This window comes from Caretta caretta, chromosome 25, assembly GCF_965140235.1.
Source record: "Caretta caretta isolate rCarCar2 chromosome 25, rCarCar1.hap1, whole genome shotgun sequence".
NCBI classification, from domain to species: domain Eukaryota; kingdom Metazoa; phylum Chordata; order Testudines; family Cheloniidae; genus Caretta; species Caretta caretta.
In genome coordinates this window covers 11,685,874-11,712,077 of record NC_134230.1, presented here as the reverse complement: position 1 = coordinate 11,712,077, position 26,204 = coordinate 11,685,874, and the positions used below count along the sequence as shown (strand labels likewise).

Genomic DNA, 26,204 nt, shown 5'->3' with positions numbered 1-26,204 from the left:
CAGGTGTGGGGGAAGGGGGCTGCCCAGACCCGGCGATTGGTGAGAGCCTGCAAGGTGCAGGCACCCCGAGTGGCATGGCGGGAAGGGCCGGGGAGGACCCGCTGGCTGAGCAGAGCCCTTGGCGTCTCTCTCGCTCCGTCTGTGTCCTGGAGGCTTCCCCCACGCCGAGGGTGACCAGATAGCAAATATGAAATATCAGGACAGAGTGTGTGTGTGTGGGGGTAATAGGCACCTAGATAAGAAAAATCCCCAAATACCGGGACTGTCCCTATTAAATCAGGACATCTGGTCACCCCACTCCTGCTCCATCAGGAATGGCAGCTGCCGAGCCCTCAGTGCGGGGGTCTCTCCACCACATCCCCCTGAGCCGTGTATCGCCTCTGCCCGGACACCGCCTGCTCTGGGGGGGCTGGGCCAGGCCCATCATGTCGGCGCTGGGCCCATTTCTCCCCACCCGCCCCCACATCAGATCATGGCCCCTCTGCCCTACTAACGGGGTGCCAGGTTAGGCCTGTTGCCCAGGCCCAGCGAGGGCTCTAACCCCTCCAGTGGCTGGGGGAGTGGGCCGGGGGGCTGGGAGTGGGGCAAGGCTAAAACAGGCAGCAGGAGGCCATCTTCCCCACTAGGCCCCCAGCCCCAATCCAGCCTAGGTTGGCCTTTCCCCATGGAGGGCTACTTGGAGAGCTGGGGGGACCAGCCCAGATCAGAAGAGCCACCGCCACCATGGGCATTAACTGGCGCTTGTGGGCAGAGGCCCAGGGCTGAATGGGCCAGGGAGCCGCAAGTCCCCCCCACCCCAGGGCAGGAAGGAGACAGGTGCCGAAGGAGCTGAGAAGGGGGAGAGCTGCCCCCCCTCACGTCCTGGGGGTGGCCACGTCCCAGGAGGTGGCACTGCGGCTGCAGGTGCTAATTTAGCTGGCGCTTGGTCAGTTAAGCGGGGCCAGGAAACTCTCCCAGCTACCAGACCCGGGCCCGAGGGAGGAGACTCAGCTCCCAGCAGGGGAGCCGCCCTTGGGGGAAAGGAGGCTGGAAGGCCCCTTCGGGCTGACCCCCTGCTCTCCATGAAGAGCTGTGTCCACTGGATCGAGGGGATGGGGTGACCCACCAATGGGGTCTGGGGAGGGGAAACTCCCCCCCTCCAAACTGAGTCCAGCTCCCGAGGGCACCTAAAGGAGTTAGGTGCAAATGGGGCTTTCGCTCCTGAATCATGAGGTGCTTTGGCAAGTCACCTGCTCTCTCTGGGCTCGGATCTCCAAGCCCCTCTAGCCCTGGGGCCAGCTCTGCTCTCGCCCCGTCGTCCCCTGGTGAGTAATGCACGGAGCCCTGGGGCCCCGGTGGGAGCCCTGGGGCCCCGGTGGGACCCCTGCCCAGCCAGGCAGAGACAGACGGACGGGCGGGCGGGGGCCGAGTCTGGACTACGGCGTTTAATGGAAACCTATTTGCCACGGCAGCACAGAGCACACACGGCGCGACGGACCCGCACACACACGCCAGGGGAAACGGGTTGGAGGGGGAGGGGGCCCACCTGGCTCAGGGGGCCGGGGCGGTGGTGGGGGGAGCTGGCTCAGGCGAGATGACACCGGGGGTAGGACACTGGAGGGCAGTTACATGAACCTACTGTCTCTACATGTTATTGTGCTCAGAGCCTTCCCGGGGGCGGCGGGCGTGTCCCTCCCAGGGCAGGACGGTGGGGACTGTCCAGGATGGGACATGCTCGGAAACCCCCTCCCCCACACTGGCAGCTCCCAGGGCTGCACAAGGGAAGGGGAAGCCTGGGCTCAAACAGGCCTGGAGGCGAGGGAAGTAACTTGGGAGTGTCTCTCCGAGCAGGATGGGCTGGGGGGCTCTGGGATACAGCCCCCCCAGAGCAGGGCAGAGAAGATTTTCAGGGGCAGGGCCCAGCAGGACCTTGGGGCAAGCAGCATCCCGGAGGAGGAGAGACCAAGCTGGGGGCGGAGGGGAAAGGGAAGGGAAAAGGACAGCAGGACAATCTCCGGGACAAACAGCCCCGAAGCAGGAGCTCCCAGATGTGGCTAGAAGGGATGACCCTGGGCTAACCCCTTCCATGTGTGGGACCTACCAGGACAAAGGCCACCCCCCCAGAGCAGGACGCAGGGGCTGGGACAGCAGGAGGGCGCTGGATGCAGCATTACAGGCAGAGCGACTTGCTATGGCTGCTTCGGAGCATGACTCCCCTGTGCTGAAACGGCAGGTCACGCAAAGTGCCACCCCATTCGCCCCTGGGGGCTGGGCTGGGGCCTCCCCAGCTGCAGGCTCCGGACCAGCCCTTCCTCCTTCAGCCCCATCCTCGAGCCAGTGCTTCTGGGGGCGGGCAGGGCGGGAGCAGCCCCTGTCCTGCGCGGTCAGCAAGCATCCAGCGTCCCCCCCGCGTCAGAGGGTCTGCACAGCGACGGGGTACAGCAGTGAGAGTTGCTCGGCCCCTTTGACGGGTAGCTCCCGCACCGTGTAGTAGTGGATGACCTCGGGGATGCTCTCGAAGGGGGCGCTGTTCTGGCCCAGCACATACTTGCTCTCCCTGGTCCTGGTGAACTTCATGTGCATGAAGCCCTGGCTGCTCCTGGGGATGGAGGCAAAGGGGAAAGATCATTAGCAACGGGCATCCCCTCGCATTGGAGCCACAGGAGTAATCCCATTGACCCTGAGCTCTTGTCTTTGCTGCGGTCAGCCACTAGAGAGAGATATGGTCATGCTAAGCAGAGCTGCTCAGCTGTGTGTCATAAGGCCTATACTGTTAGCTGTTGCTGGGGATTCTCCCTTATCTGAAACAGCAACAGCTGGTGGTTTTTGGAGCAGGAGGCTCCGAGTTCTAGCCCAGCTGCTGCCAAGTAGCCACAGTACTCAGCAGTCACTGGAGGCCATGTGATTTGCCATGATAGCATCCTCCTCATTGCACAGTGGTGGAATCTGAGGCCCCGGAGAAGCGGAAGCCACTCACTCACCGTCCCAGCAAACCAGTCCCAGCTACAGAACCCAGGAGCAACGCCTGGCCGCTTTGTCTGGGGATCGGAGCAGGGTCCTGCAATATCTCCAGGCCGGCGGATCCCAGCGCAGGAATGTTGCTGGTTGAGGAATCCCTGAGCACCCTGGCAGATTGCGTGATCCAAGCCAGCCAGGAGAGGGGCTGCTCTGCTCTCCAGAGCCAGGCTGGGGGCTACCTCGGAGACACCATGCAGAGATAGAGCCAACCCCAGCTCCCATCCCTGTGCGGGGATAAATATTTCAAAGCGTGCGGCGGGGGGAGCGGGGCCCGGGGATCAGAGCATGCTGCTGCGATTAACCCGATGAAATATTCATGCCGGCTGCTCCCCAGGCCGTGTGGCTCATTCTGTGCACAGACAGCCGACAAAGCGCCTGCCGGCCTGGCCCTTTGATGTGCTTGCCGACCGCTAATAAGAAGCAGATGTTCCAGGCAGAGAGTTCACGGGGAGCTACTTGTCGGGGGAGATTGTGCCCATGAGCCGGGGGAAGGGCCTGGAGGATCCTGGGGAGAGGAGAACGGGCCTCTTGCTCCTCCCCCATCCAAGGCTCTCCAAGCCCTTGACAGCCAGGAATGACTTTAAAACTTACCCACCCCAGGAGGGAAGCTTAAGGGCCTAAGTTTACAAGATGTTGATTCCCAGGCCCCTGCTCTGACCACTGGACCCCACTCCCCTCCTGGAGCTGGGAACAAGAGCCTTCTCCCAGGACAAGGGAGCCCAGCCCTCCGCTATGCTAACCCAGCAGATCACACATTGACCTAGGAGCTGGGAACAAGAGTCTGGTCTCTCATCCTCCCGCACAAACCCACTCGCCCATCGTTAAGCAGCCATGGGGTAAGAGGGAAGGTCCTCTCATGGATCAGTAACTGGTTTAAAGGCAGGAAACAAAGGGTAGGAATAAATGGTCAGTTTCAGAATGGAGAGAGGTAAATGGTGGTGTCCCCCAGGGGTCTGTCCTGGGCCCTGTGCTGTTCAACATATTCATCAATGATCTGGAAAAAGGGGTAAACAGGGAGGTGGCAAAATTTGCAGATGATACAAAATTATTCAGGGTAGTTAAGACCAAATCAGACTGTGAAGAGTTACAAAGGGATCTCACAAAACTGGGTGACTGGGCAACACAATGGCAGATTTCAAGTGAGCTGTAGCTCACGAAAGCTCATGCTCAAATAAATTGGTTAGTCTCTAAGGTGCCACAAGTACTCCTTTTCTTTTTACAATGGCAGATGAAATTCAACGGTGATAAACGCAAAGTAATGCACCTGGCAAAATATAATCCCAGCTACACATACAAAATGATGGGGTCTAAATTAGCTGTTACCCATCAAGAAAGCGAACTTGGAGTCTCTGAAAACATCCACTCAACGTGCAGCGACAGTCAAAAAAGCGATCAGAATATTTGGACCATTAGGAAAGGGATAGGTAATAAGACAGAATGTATTATAATGCCGCTATATGAATTCATGGTACATCCACACCTTGAATACTGCGTGCAGATCTGGTCGTCCCATCTCAGAAAAGATCTATTGGAATTGAAAAAGGTTCAGAGATGGATGATGGGGATGGAACAGCTTCTTGTAGGAGGAGAGATTGAAAAGACTGGGACTGTTCCATTTGGAAAAGAGACGACTAATGGGGGACAGGATAGAGCCGCGGTTCTCAACCAGGGGTCTGCACCCAGCCCCTAGCTACCCCTGCCTGCACCCTGAGCTACCCCCCCCCCCCGCCTGCATCCTGAGCAGTTTTCAAACTTTTTAACTGAGTCCCCCCCTTTGAGTTATATTTTTTGGTTGCATCCCCCCACTAGGGTGACCAGACAGCAAGTGTGAAAAATCGGGACAAGGGGCAGGGGGGTAATAGGTGCCTATATAAGACAAAGCCCCAAATATCGAGACTGTCCCTATAAAATCGGGACATCCGGTCACCCCACCCCCGGGAGTCAGGGGGTGGAGGTGGCGCTCCCTCCCTGGCCCCCGCAGTGCGGAACTGGTTCCAGCTCCGCCAGCCCTGGCCCCCGCAAACAGAAGTAAAACTATGCCTATGCCCAAGGGTCCCCCCCGGCCCAGAGCCCTGAGTTCCCCCCCACCCCCGCCCACGCCCACTGGGCCCTGGCATTTTTAGAGCATGCTGAGGGGGCTTGAGCACGGAACAGGTTGAGAACCCCGGTGACAGAGGTTTGTAAGATCACGAATGGTGTGGAGAAAATGAATAGGTGTGAATAAGTGTTAGAGGTGTGAATAAGTGTTATTTGCTCCTTCACATAACACAAGAACCAGGGGTCACCCAACGAAATTAAAAGGCAGCAGGTTTAAAACAAACAAAAGCCTCCAGGAGAAGGTCACGTCCATAGGGCACGACCAGGGCTGGCTCCACAGGGCCGGAGAGCAGAGACATCCCCCTGTTCGGTGGGCTCTGGCACTCGGGGCAGTGACTGACGACACCATGTTACCACCCCTCAATGCCCCCGTCACGTCACCTACATTAACCCCCTTGGCGCCAGGAGTCGAGATGCCCCAACACAACGCACCATGTGTCCCAGGAACTCTGGCTCCCCAGTGCCAGGGAGTGGGGCAGGAATGTAGTGAGCACAGCGCCCGGCCACCCCCCACCAGCCCCCCGCGGCCTGCGAGGCATCCGACGCCTGGAAGAAGTGAAGTGTATTGATGCCACCGCTCCGCCGCTCTCCTCCGATACCGTCGAGCCACGTCAGTTTCTGCAGCCCGTGTCTCCATCTCCTCCCAGGCCAGGCAACCAGCTTCTCCCCTCCACCCCCCCCCACACCTCCCCCCCACACCCCTTGGAGGTGACAGCAGGTCACAGGCAATGACACACCGGCTCCCTGCACTACACAGGGATTCAGAGAGATGCTTTCTCTCCCACGCACGTACCGTGGGCATGAGCCCTCGCTCCGACCTGCAGAGAGAGGTGTCATGGGAGCCCTGGGAAGTGAGAGAGAGAGGGAGAGAAAGGGGGAGTCTGGTGGTTAGAGCAGGGGGAGTGGGAATCAGGACTCCTGGGTTTTACGCTTGGACCTTGTAGTGTGGTCTAGCCTGGGACTTTCAAAGGAGTTTATGGGAGTTAGCTACCAACTTGCGCTTAACCCTCCTGGGAGTCAGACCTCCTGGGTTCTATACCCAAGTCTGCCAATATCTCACCACTGGGGACCAGACCTTCTCTGCTCTGTGCCTTGGTTTCCCCATCTTTGCAACAGGGCTAACAGCTCCCCCTCGTGGGGCCGCCAGTTTAATTAATGACCGCCCACCTGGGAAGCTCCAGGTGGCTGGGTCATAGAGCTGCAGGGCGCGAGCACCCCCGCTGCAGACAATTCCCCGACCCAGCAGCTCTCCGCAGAGGCTGGGAAAGACAGCGAGTGGGCGTCTCACCTGAGTGACAGGGAGTAGTCGTGGTGGCTGGTTTCACTGTTCCGCACCAGGTAGCTGCCTTCTTTGCACAGAGTCAGCAGGGTCTCGGCGTCCGCTCTGCTGATGGAGCCATGGTACCACCTGGGGTGGGGGGAGAGGAGAGGGTCACACAGCGACAGACACAGAGCTCCCAGTGCTCACAATTTCACCATCAGCCTTGCGATACCTGCTGCTTTTAGGAACGTAGAACACAGGGCTAGACGGGAGCTCCTGGGTCTTTGGGCCAGTCCCCTGCTACCCAGGCAACACCATTGTGTCATTTCGGCCATAAACCTAGCAAGCTCTATCTTCAAACAAGTGAGGTTGGTTTCCCCCACTCCTCCTATTGGGAGGCTGCTCCAGAACCTCCCTCTTCACACATCTTCTTTTAGTTGCCTGCCTTTTCTCAAATCCCCAGCTACTGGAGTCAGGTGAATACAGGAGAATCTCAGCTTTCCTTTAAAAGATTAAGTGGGCATCTAGCTCTCCTAGTTGCAGAGAAAATCCTGAAAACACAACCCAAGAGCACCCTGAAAGCTCAGAACCAGGAAGGTAAATTGAAAGAACCTCCTCTCCACAATGTTTTTAATCCCAGGATTGTTCAAGGCCATCTCTTGGTTTTTGGGGGCCTGACTCAGGAATTTTGAATGCGTGGGGTTGGCCACGCTTCAGGCAAGGTCTGTGTTATCATGGCAAGAGCACAACCTCCTGTTCCCATCCCACCCCTCAAGCTTCTTCTCCATCCCCCTGGACCTCATGATGTCTTTTACACTGGTGGAGAGTGGGAGCAACACGCTACCAGAACCTTTGCCCTGGTGTGAGTGACCACCCAAGACATAGGGTGACTGAAGGCGGGGCCTGTTGCTGCAATCAGCTGGGCTGCAGGAGACACAAGCCAGGCCTGTCCGCACGGGGCACTCTGGAATGACTTAAATACCTACCCCCTGTGGGCCCTGGCCGCGGCAGCAGCAGTGTCTTCTGGGCACGGATCCCAGAATGCCCAGTGGTGGTCCGAACTGTGGTGCATTGTGAGGCGATTGCAAACCATCCTCTGGGAGGAGAGAGGTCAAACTCCCAGATTTCCTCCAGGGTCCCGAGGTCTGTAACAGTTTCCGTGGCATGTGACGGTGCTCGTGGCTCAAAGCTCCCGAGCTCAGCGCTGTGTTCTGACCAATGACCCGTACGCACACCTTGCCCCAGTGCATCTTGGGACGAATACATTATGGGCTCAGAGCTCTGGCCACAGCTGCACCCAGCATGGCTGGCTTGGGGGCATGATACAGCCTCAGCTCCCGCCCTGTGTGGCCTGCCATCAGGGCATCCGGAGCAGGCAGGGAACCATGGATCTAAAGGATGCTGGTGCCCATCCAGCTGGCAGGCTTGCCCGCCCCTGGGACTTACACCTGCTTCTCCAGTGGCAGCGAGGGGTCCACGCGTTCGGCCATGGGGGGACTGCGCTCCGGGCTGTGCGATCGGCCGTGCTTGGGGCCTGCCGTCAGGTGCTTTGGCGGCTGACGGCGCTCTTTGTTCAGGGAGGAGGGGCGCTCCCAGTCCGGGTTTTCGAACTGCACTGCTTGGGTGGGGGGGAAAAATGCATTACACGGGGAGGGAGAGGTGGCAGGCTGCTCCTGGTTGGCCACAGTCTCCCCGACCCCGGCTCAGCGGAGCGCCGAGTCCCCCTTGCTGGTTCCACCCTCCACTGCCAGTGAGCCATAGTCTCATCAACCCAGCAGCAGCCTTGGGCCCCACACCTGGGTACCTGGAGGACACTGCACCCATCTCTAGCCAGTATCATTGGTCCAGGGCCAAAGGAGGGTGAACTCCTGCCCCACAAATGCCACCCCCGCCCTGTACCCAGCCTGCTGGGGAGAAGCTCCGTCAGGCCCGACCCTTCCTTGGATTCCTCTTAGCTTCAGCCCGCGTACCCCGGTGCCTGTCTGCCCACACGTCCATCGAGATGGGGGACGCCGGGCGTCTGGAACCCAAGCAAACAATGTCAGAGCTCTGGATCCAAACTCTGCCCTCAGCCCCACTCTCTGTGCCTGATCCCTGCCACCTGAGCCTCAGAGGAACCCCGCATCCCATTTCCCAGTTACATTACTTTGCTCCTTCGGCTCATTGGGCCGGACTCAGAGGCCACTGAAGCCAATGGGAAGACTGCAGAGGCTGCAGGTTCGGGCCTGTGGCTTCTTTGCAGCAGGGGTCTTTAGAGCCGGTCTGGGACTGGACTGGAGCCCCTGGCCTGATGGGCCCTGAAGGTGCCATTAGTAATGCCACATCCTTTGCCTCTGGTGCCAACTCCCACTCCTATGCCGGGGCAGGGCAGGAGGCCGGGGCACCAGGTCCCTGCCACTCCCTCCCTTTTCTGGCACCATCAGGGCTGCTTCCCATGACTGGCTCTTGTTAATCAATTACATCCCGATGGCACCTTTCACCCTAGAGGATCCCAAAGGACCACGGAGCTGCAACCCCAGTGACATGCAACCCACCTGGGGCATCAGCTGGACACACAGCCCCACGGGGGCCAGGAGATTGTAGTCGAAGGACTCTAGGGTGAACCCCCTGAGCCTACTGGAAAGTGCTCTGGGGGGTTTGATGCTCAGGCAGAGCAGCAGGGATTCCAGGGCTCATGATCTCGCTGGAAAGGGCCCCCCACAGGAAATGCCTGGAGCTGAAGCCACCTGCCTAGGCAGAATGAGCTTCCTGGGGATTTCACACCTGAGGCTTAGCCCCAGAGCCATGCCCTCCCAGGCTCCAGCAGAGCCCCATGTCTCTGGCACTGTGCCGCTCCCCTCCCCACAGAGACTGGCCCTTCCCGGGGGCTCTGCCGGCTCAGCGGAACAGGGCGGGACATACCTGCGAAGGCCCGGGAGATGTGGTCTTTCTTCCACTCCCAGGGCTGATCGTACTCGTCCGCTGGCCGCTCGTCGTCTTGGGGCAGGCGGCTCTCGCGGGCCGGGCTGGCCGGGCCGCCCTCGGGATCTCGCTCCTGCTCCTCATAGGGGGTGTCGTAAAGCTGCAGGCCCTGCAGGCACTTCTTCCCCCGCCGGCCCTCCCAGTCGCCTTTCCCCTGGAAATCTGGGGGTCCAGCGAAAGGGGATTAGTTGGGCAGGGCCAAGGCTGGGCCGAGGAGCCCGTGTATAGACGTGTGCCAGGGCATGGCGGGCAGACAGCAGGAGGCCATGTGCAGGCGAGGGGGTGGGGAGGGTGGCAGTAGATGCTCATATACCTGGAGGGATTGGGTGCCACACAGCAGGTGCCCACATGCATGGGTGGGTACACTGGGTGCCTGGTGCCCACATGTGTGGTGGGTACACTGGGTGCCAGGATCCCATGTGCGGGGGGGAGATTGGGTGCCAGGTGCCCATGTGCAGGGAGGGTACATTGGGTGCCCTCCTACTCACCCAAGGGGCTAGCGAGCCAGGCAGGGGAGTTGATAACAGCCTTGTCCTGCCCCTTGGGCACAGGTGCCTCAGTGAGAGCGAGAAGCAGCGTCACAGAGCCCTGCCCCAGTCCCCCTGTGCAGTCGCAGCTAGGAGCTGCTCCATGCAGCACAGGGTCCTGCCCCACCCCTGGCGACTGCTCGTGCCCTGGTGTCTCTCACCTGCCACCACCCGCTGGGCGTCATAGGGCTCCATGTAGCCGTTGTTCTCCGGCACCGGCTCCTTGGTGTCCCCTGGCTGCTCCTGGCGGGCATCGAAGGGGTCAGAGTACTCGCTGTCAGCATCGCCCTGCGGGCAAGGAGGGGCAACACTCAGCGCAGAAAAGGCAGGGCCAGGCCCAGCGGCACCCAAACATCCCGGCTGCAGGAGCAACCCGAGGAAGCAGCCCAGGGCACTGATCAGCCCTGCCAGCAGGAGTCCCTCTCCCCCAGCACCCAGATCGGTGGGAATTAAAATAAGAGACAAAGGGACTTCACTGCGTCCACACGGATGAGAAAATGTTAAAACAGCCTTTAAGTATGCTCAAGGGTGTTATAAAGACTATGGTGACCAATTGCTCTCCGGGACCACTGAAGGCGGGACAAGAAGCAATGGGCTTAATCTGCAGCCAGGGAGAGTTAGGTTAGATATTAGGGAAAACTTTCTAACTCTCAGGGGAGTTAAGCTCTGGACCAGGGTCCCAAGGGAGGTTGTGGAATCCCCATCATTTGGGGTTTTAAAGAACAGGTTGGACAAACCCCTGTCAGGGATGGTCTAGGGTTATTTGGTCCTGCCTGAGTGCAGGGGGCTGGACTAGGTGAGCTCACGAGATCACTTCCAGCCCTACAATTCTACGATTTCTCTATGGACATAGGAGTTAAACTAGGAATCCAGTCAGAGCCAGGTAGCAGCCCAAACCTGAGGACACCAGCAAGCTCATCTCATCAGAGGCCAGGTGAAAAGTGCAGAGAGAAGGAGAGGAGATGTGAGCCTGGAAAGCCCTGAGTCCTACTTCCAGCTTTGACACCAATTCGCTGCATGATCTCGGGCAAGCCCCTGCCTCAGTTTCCCCATTGGTGACACAGGGCTAGTGACACCAGCCTGCCTTTCACATGCTTCCCATGGGTTTGCTGGGAGATCTTTGCAGAGTGTGATGGAGAAGGAAGGCATTAAGACCCAGATTAGGCTCCTAAATACCACTGAGGATCTGGCCTAAGCTTTGTCACAGCCGATCCCACATCTCTGGAGGCAGAGAGGCAGCAAGCGAGCTCAAGTCTGAGCCTGATGTACAGCTGCAGAGACAGGGAGTGCTACGCCCTGGGTGGAGAGGTAATAGAAAGCAATGAAATCAGTGGGACTGTGTGGCCTTGTGGCTTTGGAGCCTTTCGCTTCTGGGGTTCTGGTCTGAATCCAGGCTGGGGCAGGGAGGCCTGAGAGAAGCTGCCATCCGGTGGCTGCTCAGTGCAGGGCGTTATTTGGTCTCAGGGCCATCTCAGAGCTGGCAGAACGCATTTAGCGCTGCCTTGGCTGCCAGTCTCAGCAGGATGGAGACCGCTCTCCCCGCTCCTCTAGGTCAGGGGGTAGAGGCGCGTAGGCTGGCCAGAGAGCATCTGTGTGTGTGTACGCGTGCGTGTCTTGTCCTGTGACAGCCCAGAGCGCACCCGCTCTGTGGGTAAAGAAAACATCGGCCCGCAGCGCTGTCAATCCACCTCATTTCTCAGCGCTCAATTCACAGACACAAAAGGGGAGAAGCAGGGTAATTGCTTCGAGGAGCGGCTGAGAGGCAATTGCCATGCGCCTGTCTCATTTGCCTGCAGCTCTCAAAACATTTCCTCCGCGGGCTGTTTGAGCGTGTCTAACACGCTGTCGGGGGCAGCGAGCGGCAAGCAGGGGGACAAGGCCTGACAGCCAGGGATCAGAGATGGGGGAGCGGTCCGATTGGCACGGGGACACCTGCCCCTTTGCAGGGCGCGGGCGGAGGGTCGGAGATGGAGGAGCTCGCCAGCCGGTGGGGGACCCCAGCATTCGCGTGGTGCTGGCAGAAGCTGATGCTCATCAGGGAAGACAGAGGAAATGGCAGCCGGGCTCGAACTGGCACCTGCAGCTACTGTGAGGAAAGGGCACTAGCCCAACCGATCACAGCCCCTCATGCTGGGATCCTCACGCCAGTAGCATGAGGCCTGGGTGGGATCTGGGTGGGAAAACAGGCAGGGCTGCTGATCAGCTGTACTCATTACCAACCCCAGGGAGCTCTCTGCCAGGGGCAGGGCGTTAGCCCCTGTGTCCTGCTCAAATTCCAGATGGGGAAATGACTGTCTGGCTTCTTTTTCACCTCCTGAACTATTGCGCAGTGTTGCTGTGTGCTCTTAAAGCGGCCATGTTCCAGCCCAGAGATGGCTGCATTTCGGGGCTGGGTGAGTGAGCCCTATGCAGAGGCACTGTTAAACAGCTGTCACCGGTCACCTGAGAGGTGGCTGCATTTCAGCAGTGGATGAATCATCCCTGTGCAGTGTTGCTGTGCACTGTTAAAACAGTTACCGCGTTCCACCCCAGAGGTGGCTGCATTTCAGTGCTGGGTGAGCGTTCCCTGCATATGTAACATGCTTTGGGAAGAAAGGCACTGTATAAATGTAAGGTGTGTGTATGCAACAACTTCACGCATAGAGTTAAAGAAAGATAACTCCCTGTGACGATGTGACGCAGCAGGGAGGGGGGAGTGTTGACCTGGGAATGTGCCCTGGAGATGGGAGACCTGAGAGCTGAGAGCCTGTCACCTGAGCCAGGAGGGGGAGGGGGAGGTAACACCTCTGCCCAGGAATGTGGACAGAGGCTGCAGCAGGGAACCTGCTGGGTGGGTTTAGTTTCAGTTTGGGGCTGGGTGGAGGAACACAGGGAACCCCAGGGCTGGGGTCTAAGCTCCCTGCTCCCCCAGAAGGACTTGACTGAGGGGTCCTGGGTGTACCCACAAACTCTGTTTTGGACTGTGTTCCTGTTGTCCAATAAACCTTCTGTTTTACTGGCTGGCTGAGAGTCTCAGTGAATCCCGGGAAGAGGGGTGCAGGGCCTGGACTCCCCCACGCTCCGTGACACTCCCCTAGTGAGAAGTATGGCCAGCAAAGGCCAGCATCCAGCAGGGACTGTCTCTGAACGCAAGGTGATCGGTAGCAGAGAGGAACATGTGGCCCAGTTCAAAAGGGAAACGAAAACATCCCCTAGGACACTACAAACAAGGTCAAGGAATAGTTTAGGGGGGAGCAGAAATGTGCTTGATATTATCACGGTGAGAACACAGGGCCTGACTTCCCCTTTCATATACTCTGGCGTAAACCAGCAGTAATCAGAGTCACTCCAGAGTAAATTCTGGTGTAAATGAGAGGAGGACCAGGCTCTTTGAGAGGGGACATGGTCTAGTGATCAACACACAGGGCGTTCTGACTCCTGGCTCCTCTTCCTAGCTCAGGCACTGATCGTGGGCAAGTCTCAGGGTAGGTCTACACTGCAGGCGGGGAGGGTGATCACAGCAGGCATGGACATGCCAGCGCTAGCTGGGATCTAGCTAGGTCAGACACCAACAGCAAAGAAACCCTGGCGGCGTGAGCTTCGGGGGGGTGGGGGGGGGGCTGTACATGTCCCCCAGCCAGGACCTGGGTACGCACTGGGGGGGATGAGCCTGTGCTGAAGTGTTTGCTGCCATAGCTTCACTGCTGTTAGTACCTGAGCTCGCTAGAACGGAGGCTCAGGTATGTCCATGCGTGCTGTGATCACACTCCCCGCCTGCAGTGTAGACCTACCCTGGGACGTCCACACATGCTGCAGTCACGCATCCCCAGCTGCAGCGTCTCCATCAGCGCAGGGGGGTGCCAATACGTACCCGCTTTACCGAGGCACTATCAAGTAAACATCATATTATTGCAGTGCTGCCTAGCGATCCCAACCAAGATCAGGGCCCCCCTTGCCCTGGGCACTGCATGTTCATATAGTGAGAGACACCCCCTGCCCAGAAACGCTTATGATCTAAAGAGAGAGGATGGACGGGGCCCCAGAAGGGAAGGGATTTGCCTGAGGTCACGTAACAGGGCAGTGGCAGAGCCAGGACCAGAGTCCAGGTGCGCTAGCTCACTGCTCTCACCACTAGACCACGCTGCTGCTGAGTTTGGCAGTGCTAGTCTTACGGCAGAGTAGCGACCTCTCTAAAAGAAACGGGGGCTTTCTTCCTCCGGGTAACCCACTAAAGGAATGCAGTCCTAAGCCCCCCTCCCCCACCAGCCTTTGGCTGCATGGTTACCCAGGATGGTTAGACTCTCATGCAGTCAAGGTCAGATCTAGGTTATTTCTGCCTGTAGAGTTGCTCACCTTCCTAATGGCTTGTGACATAACCTGCAGCTGCTGTCAAGCCCAAGCCCTCCTGCAGAACAGCCGCGTTACAGGATCACAGGGATGATTCAGGTGTGGGTTAGGTGAGCTGGCAGTCTGTGGTTGACAGCCTGAATCCATAAACCGGGTACAACCTCCTCCCAGCTCACCCCTCCACCTGATCTCGCGCAGAAATCCTCGGGCCTCTCGCAGGGGGTGGCTGGAGTTCGGCATCCGAAGCACCGTCGCTCCCGGTATTAAATGTCACCCCCTTATCGTCACCAATGAATTAACCATCAAAGGCAGAGGCTGAAGATGAGAATTATGGCTGATGCTTTAATTATGACGAGGAGGCAGAGCAGAGGAGTGGGGAGACGGGGGTTCTAATCCCAGCTCTGCCGCTGTCGCGTCCCCTCTCCCCGGGCCTCACTTCCCCCTGGGGGGACAGCGACACTGACCTCTCCCACAGTGGGGCTCGTTAGCGATCGCTGGGCATGCTGGGATGGGGTTATGGTGACACGTGGGCTGCATGTGGAGAGAGGTGTGAAAAATCCCTCTGGGCCAGCGGCACCTCTGCCTGCCACACGTCACTGCTAATAAGGCTGAGAGCAGGGGTGCTAAGGAGGGCAGGAACCTGTGATCCCAGCAGCAGTCGCATGGAGCTGAGCCTGCCAACGGCTTCACGCTTTGGTCTGGATTTCACACCCTCCTCCATGAGCTCACTGACGTGCTGACGAACCCCTCGCCTGCTGCACCGGCCCCGTGTTACAGCCACTGCAGACCCATCCCCATCATCTGTGACCCCGACAGAGGGGTCAGCGCGCTGATCTCTCCTTTGGCAGCACTCCCAGCCTGTTGAGTCCTGCCTCCCCACTCCTCTGTGCCACACACTGGCAATCCCCCCTCTGTACCCTATGTCTACCCAGCAATCACAAGACATATGCAAGCTGGTTTTGTCCACACTCGCTTGCTAAATATAGACTCCTGGGTACAAGCTCGCCCGGGTCCTTCGGAATGCGCTCGACCAGCTAACCTGGGCTTCTGCCCCTGCTGCCATGACTTCACTGCTATGCTCACTGGGGTACGCGACACATCCTACCGTCGCCCCTCCTGACTGCAGGGTAGATGTATCCATGGCATCCCCCATCTCCTTCATGGAACAGTAGCGCCCACAGTTCAATGGAAAATGGAAAGGATGCGTCCAGAGTCCAGTGAACGGGGCAGAGGTGTCCCCGCATCAGTGCCCATGGGCACGATCTGAATGGGCAAGCATTGGCACAGCTACCCCTAAGCAGCAGCAGAATAATACGCCCATGGATCCACTGCTCCAAAGAGGACCACTGAGTGCAGCAGGTTGCAACCCCTATTGAGCCAGGCCTGTTACAGACTTAGCCCACTGCTGTTCCTGCACCACTGACATGCCCAGAATGAGTGATTGCTGGACAACCCCAGGTATACGCTGAGCGACGCTCCAAAGCTGCCCCCCTCCCACCTCCCCATGCAGTTCAGCATGCTCTCTGCATGGGCAGCTCCGGAGGACTAGCATGGTTGGATCTGGGCTGGAGAGACGAGGCTCAGTGACTGTCACAGGAACAAATACAGAAAATGCCATTGGGAAAGTGTTACATAGCATTGATAATGACCGGTATTCCAGGAGGACTGAGACGCCCCAGATGAGACCAGGCCTCATAGCACTAGGCATTGTACCTATGCGCAGTGAGACCTGAAAAGCTTACAATCTAACCAGACGAGACAGACAGGCTGCAGCAAAGGACGGGGCATTTTAGCCCCATGTTACAGATGGAAAACCATGGCCTGAAAGAAGGGAAGGGACTTGCACAAGGTCCCACTGGGCATTGGTGGGAGAGCTGGGAATCAACTCTAGGTCTCCTGGGCCCCAGTCCTCAGCTCCAGAGCTATGAAATCAGAAAGTCGGCTCTTTCCCTGATGCTGTCAGGAAGGATCATTTATTGCACATTTCTTGCCAGAAGGTGAAACAAACCGAAAAGCGTGGCTGCCGCTTGAAACCTTTCCCTGCCCATGGAGCCCCAGGCTGCGGTCCTCTCTCCCCCTCCCTCCTTCCTTTCTCCAATTCATGGGTATATCCCACAATACCCAGCAAACTCTCCCCTTGGGCGTAATTGCACACACCGCCAAAATGCAGCCGTCTCTGGGGCACAGCCAGCAGCCGTTTCGTCGTAATAGCTCACCCCAAAGCACTGTAGGATGGGAAGCGAACAATGCTGCATCTAACTGAAACATCGGGATGAATTCATGGAAGCCCCGCATCCTCACCCAAGTCGGCCTCTGGCCAGGCTGCTGGGCTGAACACACCAGCTCTTACAGAAAGCATTCAGGATCAGCTGGACATCGCCCGCTGTGCAGTGCGCCCTACCACTTCCAGAAGAGCCCTGACTCAGAGCAAAGAGCACCAGGTATAGAATCCCCCTGCATGCAGCACCTTGGAAATCCCCATCCAAGCAGCAACCTGACCCAGCCCTGCTTAGCATGAGGGATGTGATGTGACCACAGGCCGAGAGGGCGAGGCCTGAGTGTGGTCAGACCCCTGAAGGACACCGGCTCAGTAAATCCCCTTGCTCCCAGCACCTACCTGCTCTTGCCTGCCTTTCAGCTCCTCAGCTGCCGTCTCCAACAGAGCTTTGCTCCTGTTCAGGTCGGTGGACTCCACTTTGATAAGCCTGTGTTTTGGGGAGGTGTATTTCCCTTCCGCACAGCCACCAGCAGCTGCCATATTTGGGGAGCCCGAGCCCCCGGGATCTGGCTCCAGTTTATTGTCGCTGTCTTCATAGGGATCCTCAAAGTCCAGGCTCTTCTGTGCTCTGTAAGCCTTTAAGATCTCACTCTCTGTGTAGTCGGGCTTGGGGGGCTGTGGAGGAGACCTCCTGCTCCCAAAACTCAAGTAATCTTTCAGCCACTTGGCCATTTGTTCCAGCCTGACAACAAAACCCTGACCTCTCTGGGCAGAACAAGTGGGTTTGGAAGAATTCTCAAGCTGCCATCAGATAAGCCTTAGCGGCTCCCCATGATTTATAATCCAAATTGGGTGTCATTCATCTTCCTTTCAGGAGACCCTGAGCATCGAGAGGTCTCCAATGTTTATGTCTCAGACTGATGTCTTATCCCAGAGCGAGCTGCTCCAGGAGTTGGAAATGAAATTTCCTCTCTCCCTTTAATAGAAGAGGGTTTCAAAGGTGTTTAACACAAAATGAAAAGCAACACACTCCTGTCTGGAGATCCTATAGACCTTATGAAATAAAATACTTACATCAAACCAGATCTCTGTGTGGGGGTTGGATCACGGAAGGTTTTCACATTCTATTACCAGTTCAAATGCAATGGACAATTGAGGGGAGAAAAAGTCTTTTTTTTTAAAAAAAAATTCATCTCCCCTGCACTAAGCTTCAAAAAATAGACACACACAGCCAAAAACCTGTCTCGAATGAAAGCTCCAGAGTGTCTTTCCAAGAGATCGGTTTTAATCCCTAAAACGGATTTGTGATACTGAGCATTTACAAAGCATTAGCGCTTTTAAAGGAGAAAGAAAGAGAGAGAAAAGAAATTTACTAGTTCATTATGGAACGATCAGATCTAAGCAACAATAGAGCATCCCGCAAAGACAATTTTCTATGGTCTGGAAAGAAACATTTAAAAAACAAAAACAACCCTAGACAATGAACACCTCACCCGTTCAAACACTAGCCAGGCACATTAATGTCCATTTTAAAACTGCCTTTACAAAGTTCCTCTTAAATACATAAATATATAACCACCGGTTCTCGTAAGTCTTTGTCTATCCAGTTAGAATCCTTTAAGAGATCCAGGGAACGGAATCACCTCCCAGCTACCGTTTCTTGTCAGATACGAAGCTGTGTATATATTTATTTCCCATCGCCACCAGAAACTTCCTTGGTTTACAGTTAAGGTTGCTGAAGCGTCAAACCCTCACACACGCAATTCCTGGACAAACAAGACAATCTCCAGTACACATTGGCACACATCCATCATTCGGTTTTTATTTCTGGTGAGGGGGAAAGAGAGTGATTTATTCCAAAGCCCAAATAAGCAGAGATCTTACCCCCCCAAAAAAAAAAAAATCAAACCTCCTCCCTCTTAAGAGACATTCACAAAAGCAGGACTGGAAAACTTTAGCAAAAGTCTAGCTTGGAAGAGTCCAGTTATAGCTTTCTTCTCCTTTGTTAGATTTTGAGAGGGTTGTTATGATGCTTTCCCTGAGAGCTCGTCTCCTTTACAGGATCCAGGAAAGTAACTGCAAACACAAAACAGCCTGAACAACTGCAACAGTGATCTCCAGATACCACCAGTAGCTTTTTGCAAGGCAACTGCACAAAGAAAAGGGGGCTGGGGTGGGAAGAGACTTTTCAGCCTTTTGCATCCATCAGTTTCTTGTTTTCAGGGACCTGCGGGCTACTTTTGGGAGGAAGGATGGCAGGAGCTGCAGCTTCAGGAAGCCGGTCATAGTTTTGATGCGGTTGTTGGGATGATTTGGGGAAAGGCGGGAGATAAAAAAAAAAATCGGTGGCTGGAAGGTCTGGAAGCCTCTTTGCAATCGTTGCTCCTGATACGTCAAAGGGTTTTTCGCCTCCTCCTCCTGGCCCTATGTTTTTTGCAGGCACAGCTCCCTCTAGTTTGCAAAGGTTACAGAGACCTTCAGCAAGAAGCAAGGCACCAGCTGGAGGGACAGATACCTAGCACCCCCCCTTCCCGGCTCTCAAAGAAGTGTCATTCCCCTGCAACAGGAAAAGGGAGGAAGGAGAGAAAATGCCCTTTCTCCAGATCCCTGCTCTTTATGGAGCATCCCCTAGGGAAGCATCAATAGATTCAATTCCTCCCAGAGGACAGAGCCTAGTGAAACTGACCAGGGGAAAGGGAGGGAGGGAGGGATAAAAGAAGCTGAAATTGAGCAGGCAAAAAGAAAGTTGCATGTATGCATGGAGGGAGGGTTTAAATCTCTTCCTTTTTTAGCCTTCTCCATCCCATCTTCCCTGGTTGTCCCTGGCTAGACATGCCGGCTGCTCCTTGGCGCCTAGCCCAACCTGAGGTGTGAAATTGCCAACTGGCTCTCCTTGCTAGAGAGAAGGTGGCTGTAAATAAAGAACAGGGAGATCGGGGAGAGAGGGAAAGTGGAGGGAGGGGGGAATTAAAGGCGAGGGCAGCTGGAGGTGGAGAGAGAGAAACTGAGCCGATAGGAATTAAGGAAAAACAAACACAACAACGATGCTGGATGTATGGATTAGAACGAGATGCGATCAGGTCTGTTAAAGTGGCAGCTGGTTGCTCCCTGGTGGGTTGGGAGGGGACGAGCATTTGCAGCTTTGACAGGCCAGGTTATTTTGCGTGGGGAGATGAAATACTATTTTGCAAGCCAAATTTCACCTGGGCGGTGGGGGGCACCTTAAATTTTCTTACTGGATGTGTATCAGCACTAGTGGCAGCAGCAGGGGGAAATCGAGGCTGGGTGGCTCGAGCACTGGCCCGGCTGGGGAGCCAGGAGTGCTGGGTTCTAATCCTACCTCTGCCACTGACCTACCACGTGCTCTTGGGTAAATCGTGTCCCCTTCTGCTGACTATTTAGACTGTGAGGTCTCTTGAGCAGGGACTGTCTCTATGTCTCTGTACAGCCCCGAGTACAATGAGGCCATGATCTCAGGGCAGGCCTACACTGCAATGGAAGGTGTGCCACGTAGGCATACCCAAATTAGCTTTAATCTAGTTAGCAAGGCTACGAATAGCGGTGAAGACATGGCGGCATGGGTGTCAGCCCGGGCTAGCAATGCAAACACGTACATAGCCCGGAGCGCGGCGGGGGGTTTGTACGGCTGATGCTGAAGAAGTCCATGCCACCACGTCCTCACTGCTATTTGCCGCCACGCCAGCTAGATGAAAGCTAATGTGGGTTTGCCTACCCAAGCTCAATCCTCTCCCCGCAATTGCAGTTCAGTTGGAGTGTAGAGATACCCTCAGCTGGGACTTCTGGGTGCTACTGTAATAAAAATACATTCATAAGAACTTATATAGCTTTAAAAATATCCTTGGGGCTACATGGATGTGTGTGTGTCTGAATGCTGCAAGCCCTGGAAAACTGGGCTCACAGGTGTGGTGTATGGAAAACTATTAACATTGTAAAGCTATCAATTTAAATGCTCAGGGGTTTCCTGGTCCTGCAGGCAGGAGCCTCTGTAGGGAAGCATGACCACAGCAATCAGTTTGCAGCCAGGGAGCCTAGAGTAACAAGGTGGGGTGAGTTGTACCTCTGGGAGCAGCCTGCTTTATCTCTCTCTGCTTTTATCATTCTGAATTCTACAAAACAAAGCAGTGCTAGGATGCAACCTTCCAGCAAGACTATTTTATGTTTTCATCTCACTTCTCTATTTCTATGTTACAAAACATAACAACAGGGAAGAGAAACAGGCTCTTACTTCGAGCTGATTAGAAAACATTCACGAAAGTTGGATGAGTGGACATTTGAAACACCACCTCATTTCTCAGTTTCTCATTGCTCCTAATTAAGGCTCAGGCCTGCATGTTCTTCCATGCGGGACTGATACCAGTGGGTTTCGACGGACATAGATCTACTTGCAGGATGGGGCGGGGGGGCCCTTACCTGGTGTCCTTTGAGGTTAAGAGGGCAAGCGCATGAGGGCTCTGAAGAGCTACTAGCACTCAATTTGCTGCATGGCAGCTAGGCCATGGCTCCTGCAGCCATGGTCCTGAAGTACCTGCTCAAGGCAAGGTGACTCTGTATGGAAACAAGAGTCCATCTACCCAGAGCAGGAGCAGGGCCCTACAGCTAGATCCTCAAAATTATTTGAGTGCCTAACTCCTAGTGGTTGTTAGTGCTCTGTGGTTGCGTTGTTTCTTTATGATGGATAAAGACCTATCACTATACATTCAAATCTTGTATACTGTTTTTTATGGAGGTCTCTATGGACAACTGGAAAACTAGTAGGAATACACCACCATATAGCAACCAAGGAAGTGGAACTTGAGCCACCGTGGGAGGGTTTTTTTAGTCAGACTGTTCAAAGCTCTGGGCCTGTTTGTTTTTGTTCTCCTTGATTTAACTCAAAGGTCTGACAAACGCTCAGGAGAAAAGCTGTCTTTAAAGATTCCTCCCCACTTCAGTTAAGGGCTGAGACCCCTCCCTTCCCAGTTCTCTTGTCTTTCAAGGAGACACCCAGCAGAAAAACAGGGAAGACCGGATTTAATCTTTCTCATTTTTCTAAGGTTAAAAACCCCCTCACTTTTTCTTTTTTGGAGAAGGAAATGAAATCTTTCAAGTCTTCTTCGTTCACCATCAAGCAGCCAAAAAGGGCACAGTTTCATTGTTTTCCCTTTAAAGCAGAGAGACATCCTTTCAACCTGAGCCCTGAACTCTGCCGCTGCTTCCCTTTGAATGCTCTGTCTTTGGTACATTGTAGTTCTGACCTCAATGTAGCTTTTTGTACTTAGTATTCATAAAACCGGTACCGTTCTTTGCCACCTCCTGGGACCCTAATCTATTCCTCTGTTTCAGAACAAAGAACCCCTCCCCCGCCCCTGCTCCCCAATCAGCAATTGAGAAGTAGCCTAAATGTGTTTCTAGGGGGAATAAGCGTAAGAGCCAGCTAATTGTCCTGTTTAATGTGCTCGGCTGAAAAATATTCTGTCTAGCAGAACAGTTGTTGACAGATCTCATCAAATATAAATACCAGAGCCCTATATAAATATCCAGCATCTGAAGTATTAACGTTCGAAGGGGCTGCTAATTATAATTCATTTGCCAGGAACATTAATTGTTCTCGTAACAGAAGAATCAAGAGGAAAATCTGATTTAGACTTGTTCCTTTGTTTCCTTTAAATGCAGGGGGTTAACAATTCTTCCATCTCATTCCCTCAAGCGCGCACACACACCCAAAATAATCTGGGTGTGTTAAATCCATGCTGAAATAGGTCCCTGTTTGCTGTTTTTAAATGAGGGTTCATTAGTGAAATCCTGCTCATTAATTAGGGCTGGGTGCCTTGAACTGGGAATACAGGGCCTGATCCCACATCTGGGCAAGTCAGTAGACAGACAGCCATTTGAGTTCAGGGAGCTTTGGATCAGGCCCATAGGCCAGCCAACCACTGCAAACCCCCCGATAGTGCAGGCAAGCTAGCTGCTATTGGCACAGCTGGGGCTCACCCCTGCTTGGCACCAGGCTGTGCCAGAAGCTTCAGCAGGGGCTAGCCCTGTGAGTAACTGCCCCGGGTTCCAGGGGGGCTGGTGGAGCCTGCATTGGAGTGAGTGCGGTCCTGGATTCGCTGCTCCGACACCTGAGCTAGCTTGGGTACATCAACACAAGCTGCAATCACACTCCATGACTGCAGTGCAGACCTACCCGAAAGCAGCTGGGGTGCTGAAGCGCTGGGCTTTGAAACTTGGAATCTGGTAATAACGGGACCAGCGCCTGGAAATCCAGCTCCACACGCCACCCACGCTGGACCTTGTAAGCAGGGCTCAGCCCACATCTGCCCTGCTACTCTTCGCAAAGAAAGAGAAGTGAACTCCCTGAGGGATGAACGGATTGGATTGAGTCTGGCACATGCTGCCCATCGTCTGGGACACCGGGCAAAGAGCCGGGCCTGGAACTGACTGCTCCACAACGGTGAATTCTCCCCCTGCCTTTATTACCTGAAACACCCCAATAGAACCCCATCACTGCCGTGGGGAGGAAAATGGAGATGGTGGAATGGTCTCCCCGAGGATACAGTGGATGCCGCATCGATTGAGTCATTCTAAACCGGACAAAGCGCTGGAGAGCACACTCAAGGGAACAACCCGGCTGCAGCAAGGGATGGATCAGACGCAGCCTAACGAGGATCTTTCATCTTTCTCCAATTGCTACAATGCTGTGAAAATGCTCCCACAAAGGGGGGGGGGGGGAAGAGTGGGACAGTTCCCCCGTCTGTCCCCCAAACAGACCCAACTGTCCCCCTGCAAACCGCGCCCTCCCCCGAGAAGCATCATCGGTACTCGCAATTCCTATTTGCTTCCCCCAGCGCCGCTGGAGGACAGCAACAGAGGAGATCAATTGCTGCTCTGGGTAATGAAAGGAGATGAAGAAGCAAACAGCTCTGACACCTCCAATTTATTACCCCAGGTCCAGCCATTTTTAACAGGGAGTAATGTGATTGTGCTGGCAAAATCAAAAGCCTCCATACGGGTTTATTACACGGCGCACTAAGCCAGTGGGAGCTGCTAACCTGGTGGAGGCGGAGCGGGACTGGGGAGGTAATAGGATGGAGCAAGGTTCATTACTGCTGTGCCTGGGGGAAGAGTGCCTCGGGGGGGGGGGGGAGGGGGAAGAGAGGTGCCACCACCATGTACACAGGATCAGCTCAGCCTGAGACTCTTCGCGAGCAATTGGCGGAGACGGAGAATGCAGTGGGAATGCTGGCCCTGCTGCACGCCCACCTCCCATAGCAATGAACGGTAGCTCTGCAGGCTGGGGCAGGGGGGAGAGGGGGAAGGGGGGAATTGTGACCCTGCTTTTCAGAGCCAGGCAGCGAGAATACTCCGAGCTGCTCACTTGCGTGTCGTGCATGTGGACAGTAACCACTGGGGCCTGGCTTGTATCTCTATAAAGCTATCCCTAGGCAGGGCAAGCGCCACCTTTCACTGCATAGATCTGAAGGCCAGAAGAGACCATCATGAGCGTGTAGGGTGAGTCCCTGCCTAACACGCAGGCACCAAGAACCATGGGCTAAAGACCTTCAGGAACCCGGTTAAAGGGCCACCCCCCCCCCCATTACCAGACAGAACCCTGAGACGACAGGAGCTGGACCGATCCTGCATTGGCCAAGGGCTGAACTAAATCCTTTAACCGTTCCTTGCCCTGCCGTTGTGTAAATCCAGTCTGCCCAGAACCGCCCCCCACTCCAATGAGCGCGTGATGGGGAGGCATCGGGTGACCAACATGATGACTTGGCAGGATCAAGCCCTAAATTGCAGTACAGACTACGGGGGTGTGAATTGAAGGGCATTCAAATGTCCTGCACACGCTCAAAGCGCCCCGCATAGACCCTGCTGGCACGAACTAACAGGTACCTCACTCACGTTGACGCAGGCCTGTTTCAAACAGCGCTACGTCAACAGGCAGTAGGTACCTGTTAGTTCGTGCCAGCACGGGCAGTTCGAGCACTCTACACTTCATACCCCTGCAGCTCGCCCTGCAGCATGGTGCAGAAAAGCCCAAAGGTCCAGATCCTCAAAGATATTTAAAGCTCCGACATTCCATTGATTTCAGTCCCTCTGAGGATGGCCACAAATAACTTGCGCTGGGTCTCCCATTCGTTACAATAAACACTTGTTACAGTCGCTTAATGCTGTTTTTCTGACATTTCCAGCCTCTTAATAACAGGTTGCCTTTCCCTAGCTCCTTCCATCCAACATTCTCAACCTGCTCTATGAACACGCATTAACCAAGTGTCACAAGCATTCTGTCTGGCAGGTCAAAGTAGCCTTTAACAGACAGGGAAACTGAGGCAGAAGGAGGGCAAACGGCTTGCCTATGGCCAGTGGCAGAGCCAGGGATAGAACCCACTGCTCCCAGGCCTGTACCTTACCACAAACCACACTCCCGGCCATCTTTGTCACCGTCTCCCTCTTGTCAAACGGATGGGAGACTCTTCTAACAGTGCTACGCAGCTGGGAGACCCAAGGAAACGCAAGCCTGACGAAAGCCAGCTCCGATAAGGTTTGACAAGCGCTGCCTGAAGAGGATGATAACGATCAAGGAGGACAGATGGTGAAGAATGGAATGATTGGGGAGGCAATGAGGCAGAAATGGATCATACCCCGCACCAGGTGGTGGAATGGAAAGCCCCTAGGAGCACGTGATCAGATGGGGGCAGGGTGGGGGGGTCGTAAGTGGCCATGGCTGAGCGGATGACCCCATGGAGCAAGGAGTGGTGAAGGCATGTGGGAAAGATTCACTGAAGGCAAAGATCCATAGCAGACAGGAAGGCTCATTGGAGGGGAGGGCGCCGAGGTACCCCACTGAAAACAGGGCTAGCAGACTCTTCTGTTTACCTGGAATGAAGTGAAGTCTCTCGACTCCAGGCAGACCCATCTCTCTCTAGTGCACGGCAGCAAGATGGATGGGCTTGCGGAGAAGGCATCGCCGTGGGACTCTGGAGAACTGGGTTCAAGCCCCACTTTTGCTGCAGACTGCCTGGGCGACCTCAGGAAGAAAGTTGTGTGAGCCCTGAGCTACCCGCCCACCTGTGAAAGAGGCAATAGCAGCATTCTCCCCCACTCTCTGGGGCAGGGACAGCCCTGCTGTAGGGGTACATACAGCACCAGGCAAAATGGGACCCTGATCTCGCTTGGGGCCTCTAGGTGCTATTGTGATACAAATAAAGGTGAGTTGCAGGGGCTAGCAGTGGGATTTGGGGCGGGAGGGGGAGGAGCCTGGCAGATGGGAAACGAGAAGTTACCCCAATCTTTTCAAAGTGTCACCCGGCAGCTGTTGCCATGCGCGCTCAATGCCACGGCCCAGTTCTAACCGGCCGCCGAGAGGGAGCCCGATCACAGAAATGCTGGTAACGTGACGACAAAAGCAAGCCGTCCCTGCCAAAGGCCAGGGTGCTCCTTCAGCAGCGGCAATGCGGTACGTGCCTCTTGCAAGGGAGAGCACGGAGTCCTCCCCGTTGTCATCACAAAGGAAAAGAGACAGAGGCCCAAGAGAAATGGGATTCCAATGAGACAGAGGAATTCCATTGATCGCCGTGGGTAAACCAGAGCCGCAGGGCTGCTACACGCATGGTGCCAGCAGGTCTGGCGGACACAGACTGGTACTGCTACGCCAGCAAGGCTCCCCCGGGGGCATTTGCTCACCCTTTTTAGATTAATCTAATTACAAGAGTTCTGAAGCCCATTAATGTCTCTCAGCGCAGTCAGCGTCTCCTGGCTGCCGGCTCCTTTCTGGGGCCTGGCGGGGTGCATCCCCAACCGCAGAGACAGGCAG

The 26,204-nt window shown here is 55.4% G+C and overlaps 1 protein-coding gene across 4 annotated transcripts; it reads right to left on the bottom strand.

The window, feature by feature from the left end:
• Positions 1-1,406: 1,406 nt before the first annotated feature.
• On the bottom strand, positions 1,407-26,204 carry SHD (Src homology 2 domain containing transforming protein D). 4 transcript variants are annotated; one of them, XM_048830902.2, is made up of 8 exons: positions 25,268-26,204; positions 16,787-18,214; positions 10,005-10,131; positions 9,257-9,478; positions 7,802-7,973; positions 6,383-6,502; positions 5,888-5,938; positions 1,407-2,578 (listed from the first exon to the last, which is right to left on the bottom strand). In XM_048830902.2, the coding sequence occupies exons 2-8, from the start codon at positions 17,117-17,119 to the stop codon at positions 2,392-2,394; spliced, it is 1,212 nt and encodes a 403-aa protein (XP_048686859.1). In that variant the 5' UTR covers positions 17,120-18,214; positions 25,268-26,204; the 3' UTR covers positions 1,407-2,391. The 4 variants fall into 4 exon arrangements, with proteins under 4 accessions (XP_048686859.1, XP_048686860.1, XP_048686862.1 ...); XM_048830903.2 differs by lacking the exon at positions 25,268-26,204 and having other exon boundaries at positions 7,802-7,970; positions 16,787-19,889; XM_048830905.2 differs by lacking the exons at positions 5,888-5,938; positions 25,268-26,204 and having other exon boundaries at positions 16,787-19,887.

What these genes read in the sequence shown, in the direction of transcription:
- SHD (XM_048830902.2), bottom strand. Translation starts at nt 17,119, where the DNA reads ATGGCCAAGTGGCTGAAAGATTACTTGAGTTTTGGGAGCAGGAGGTCT. An exon ending in CATCTCCCGGGCCTTCGCAG is followed by an intron (nt 7,974 to 9,256) that starts GTATGTCCCGCC and finishes CCCCCACCCAAG; the next exon opens with CAGTGCAGTTCGAAAACCCG. An exon ending in CTGCCACTGGAGAAGCAGGT is followed by an intron (nt 6,503 to 7,801) that starts GTAAGTCCCAGG and finishes CCCCCACCCCAG; the next exon opens with GTGGTACCATGGCTCCATCA.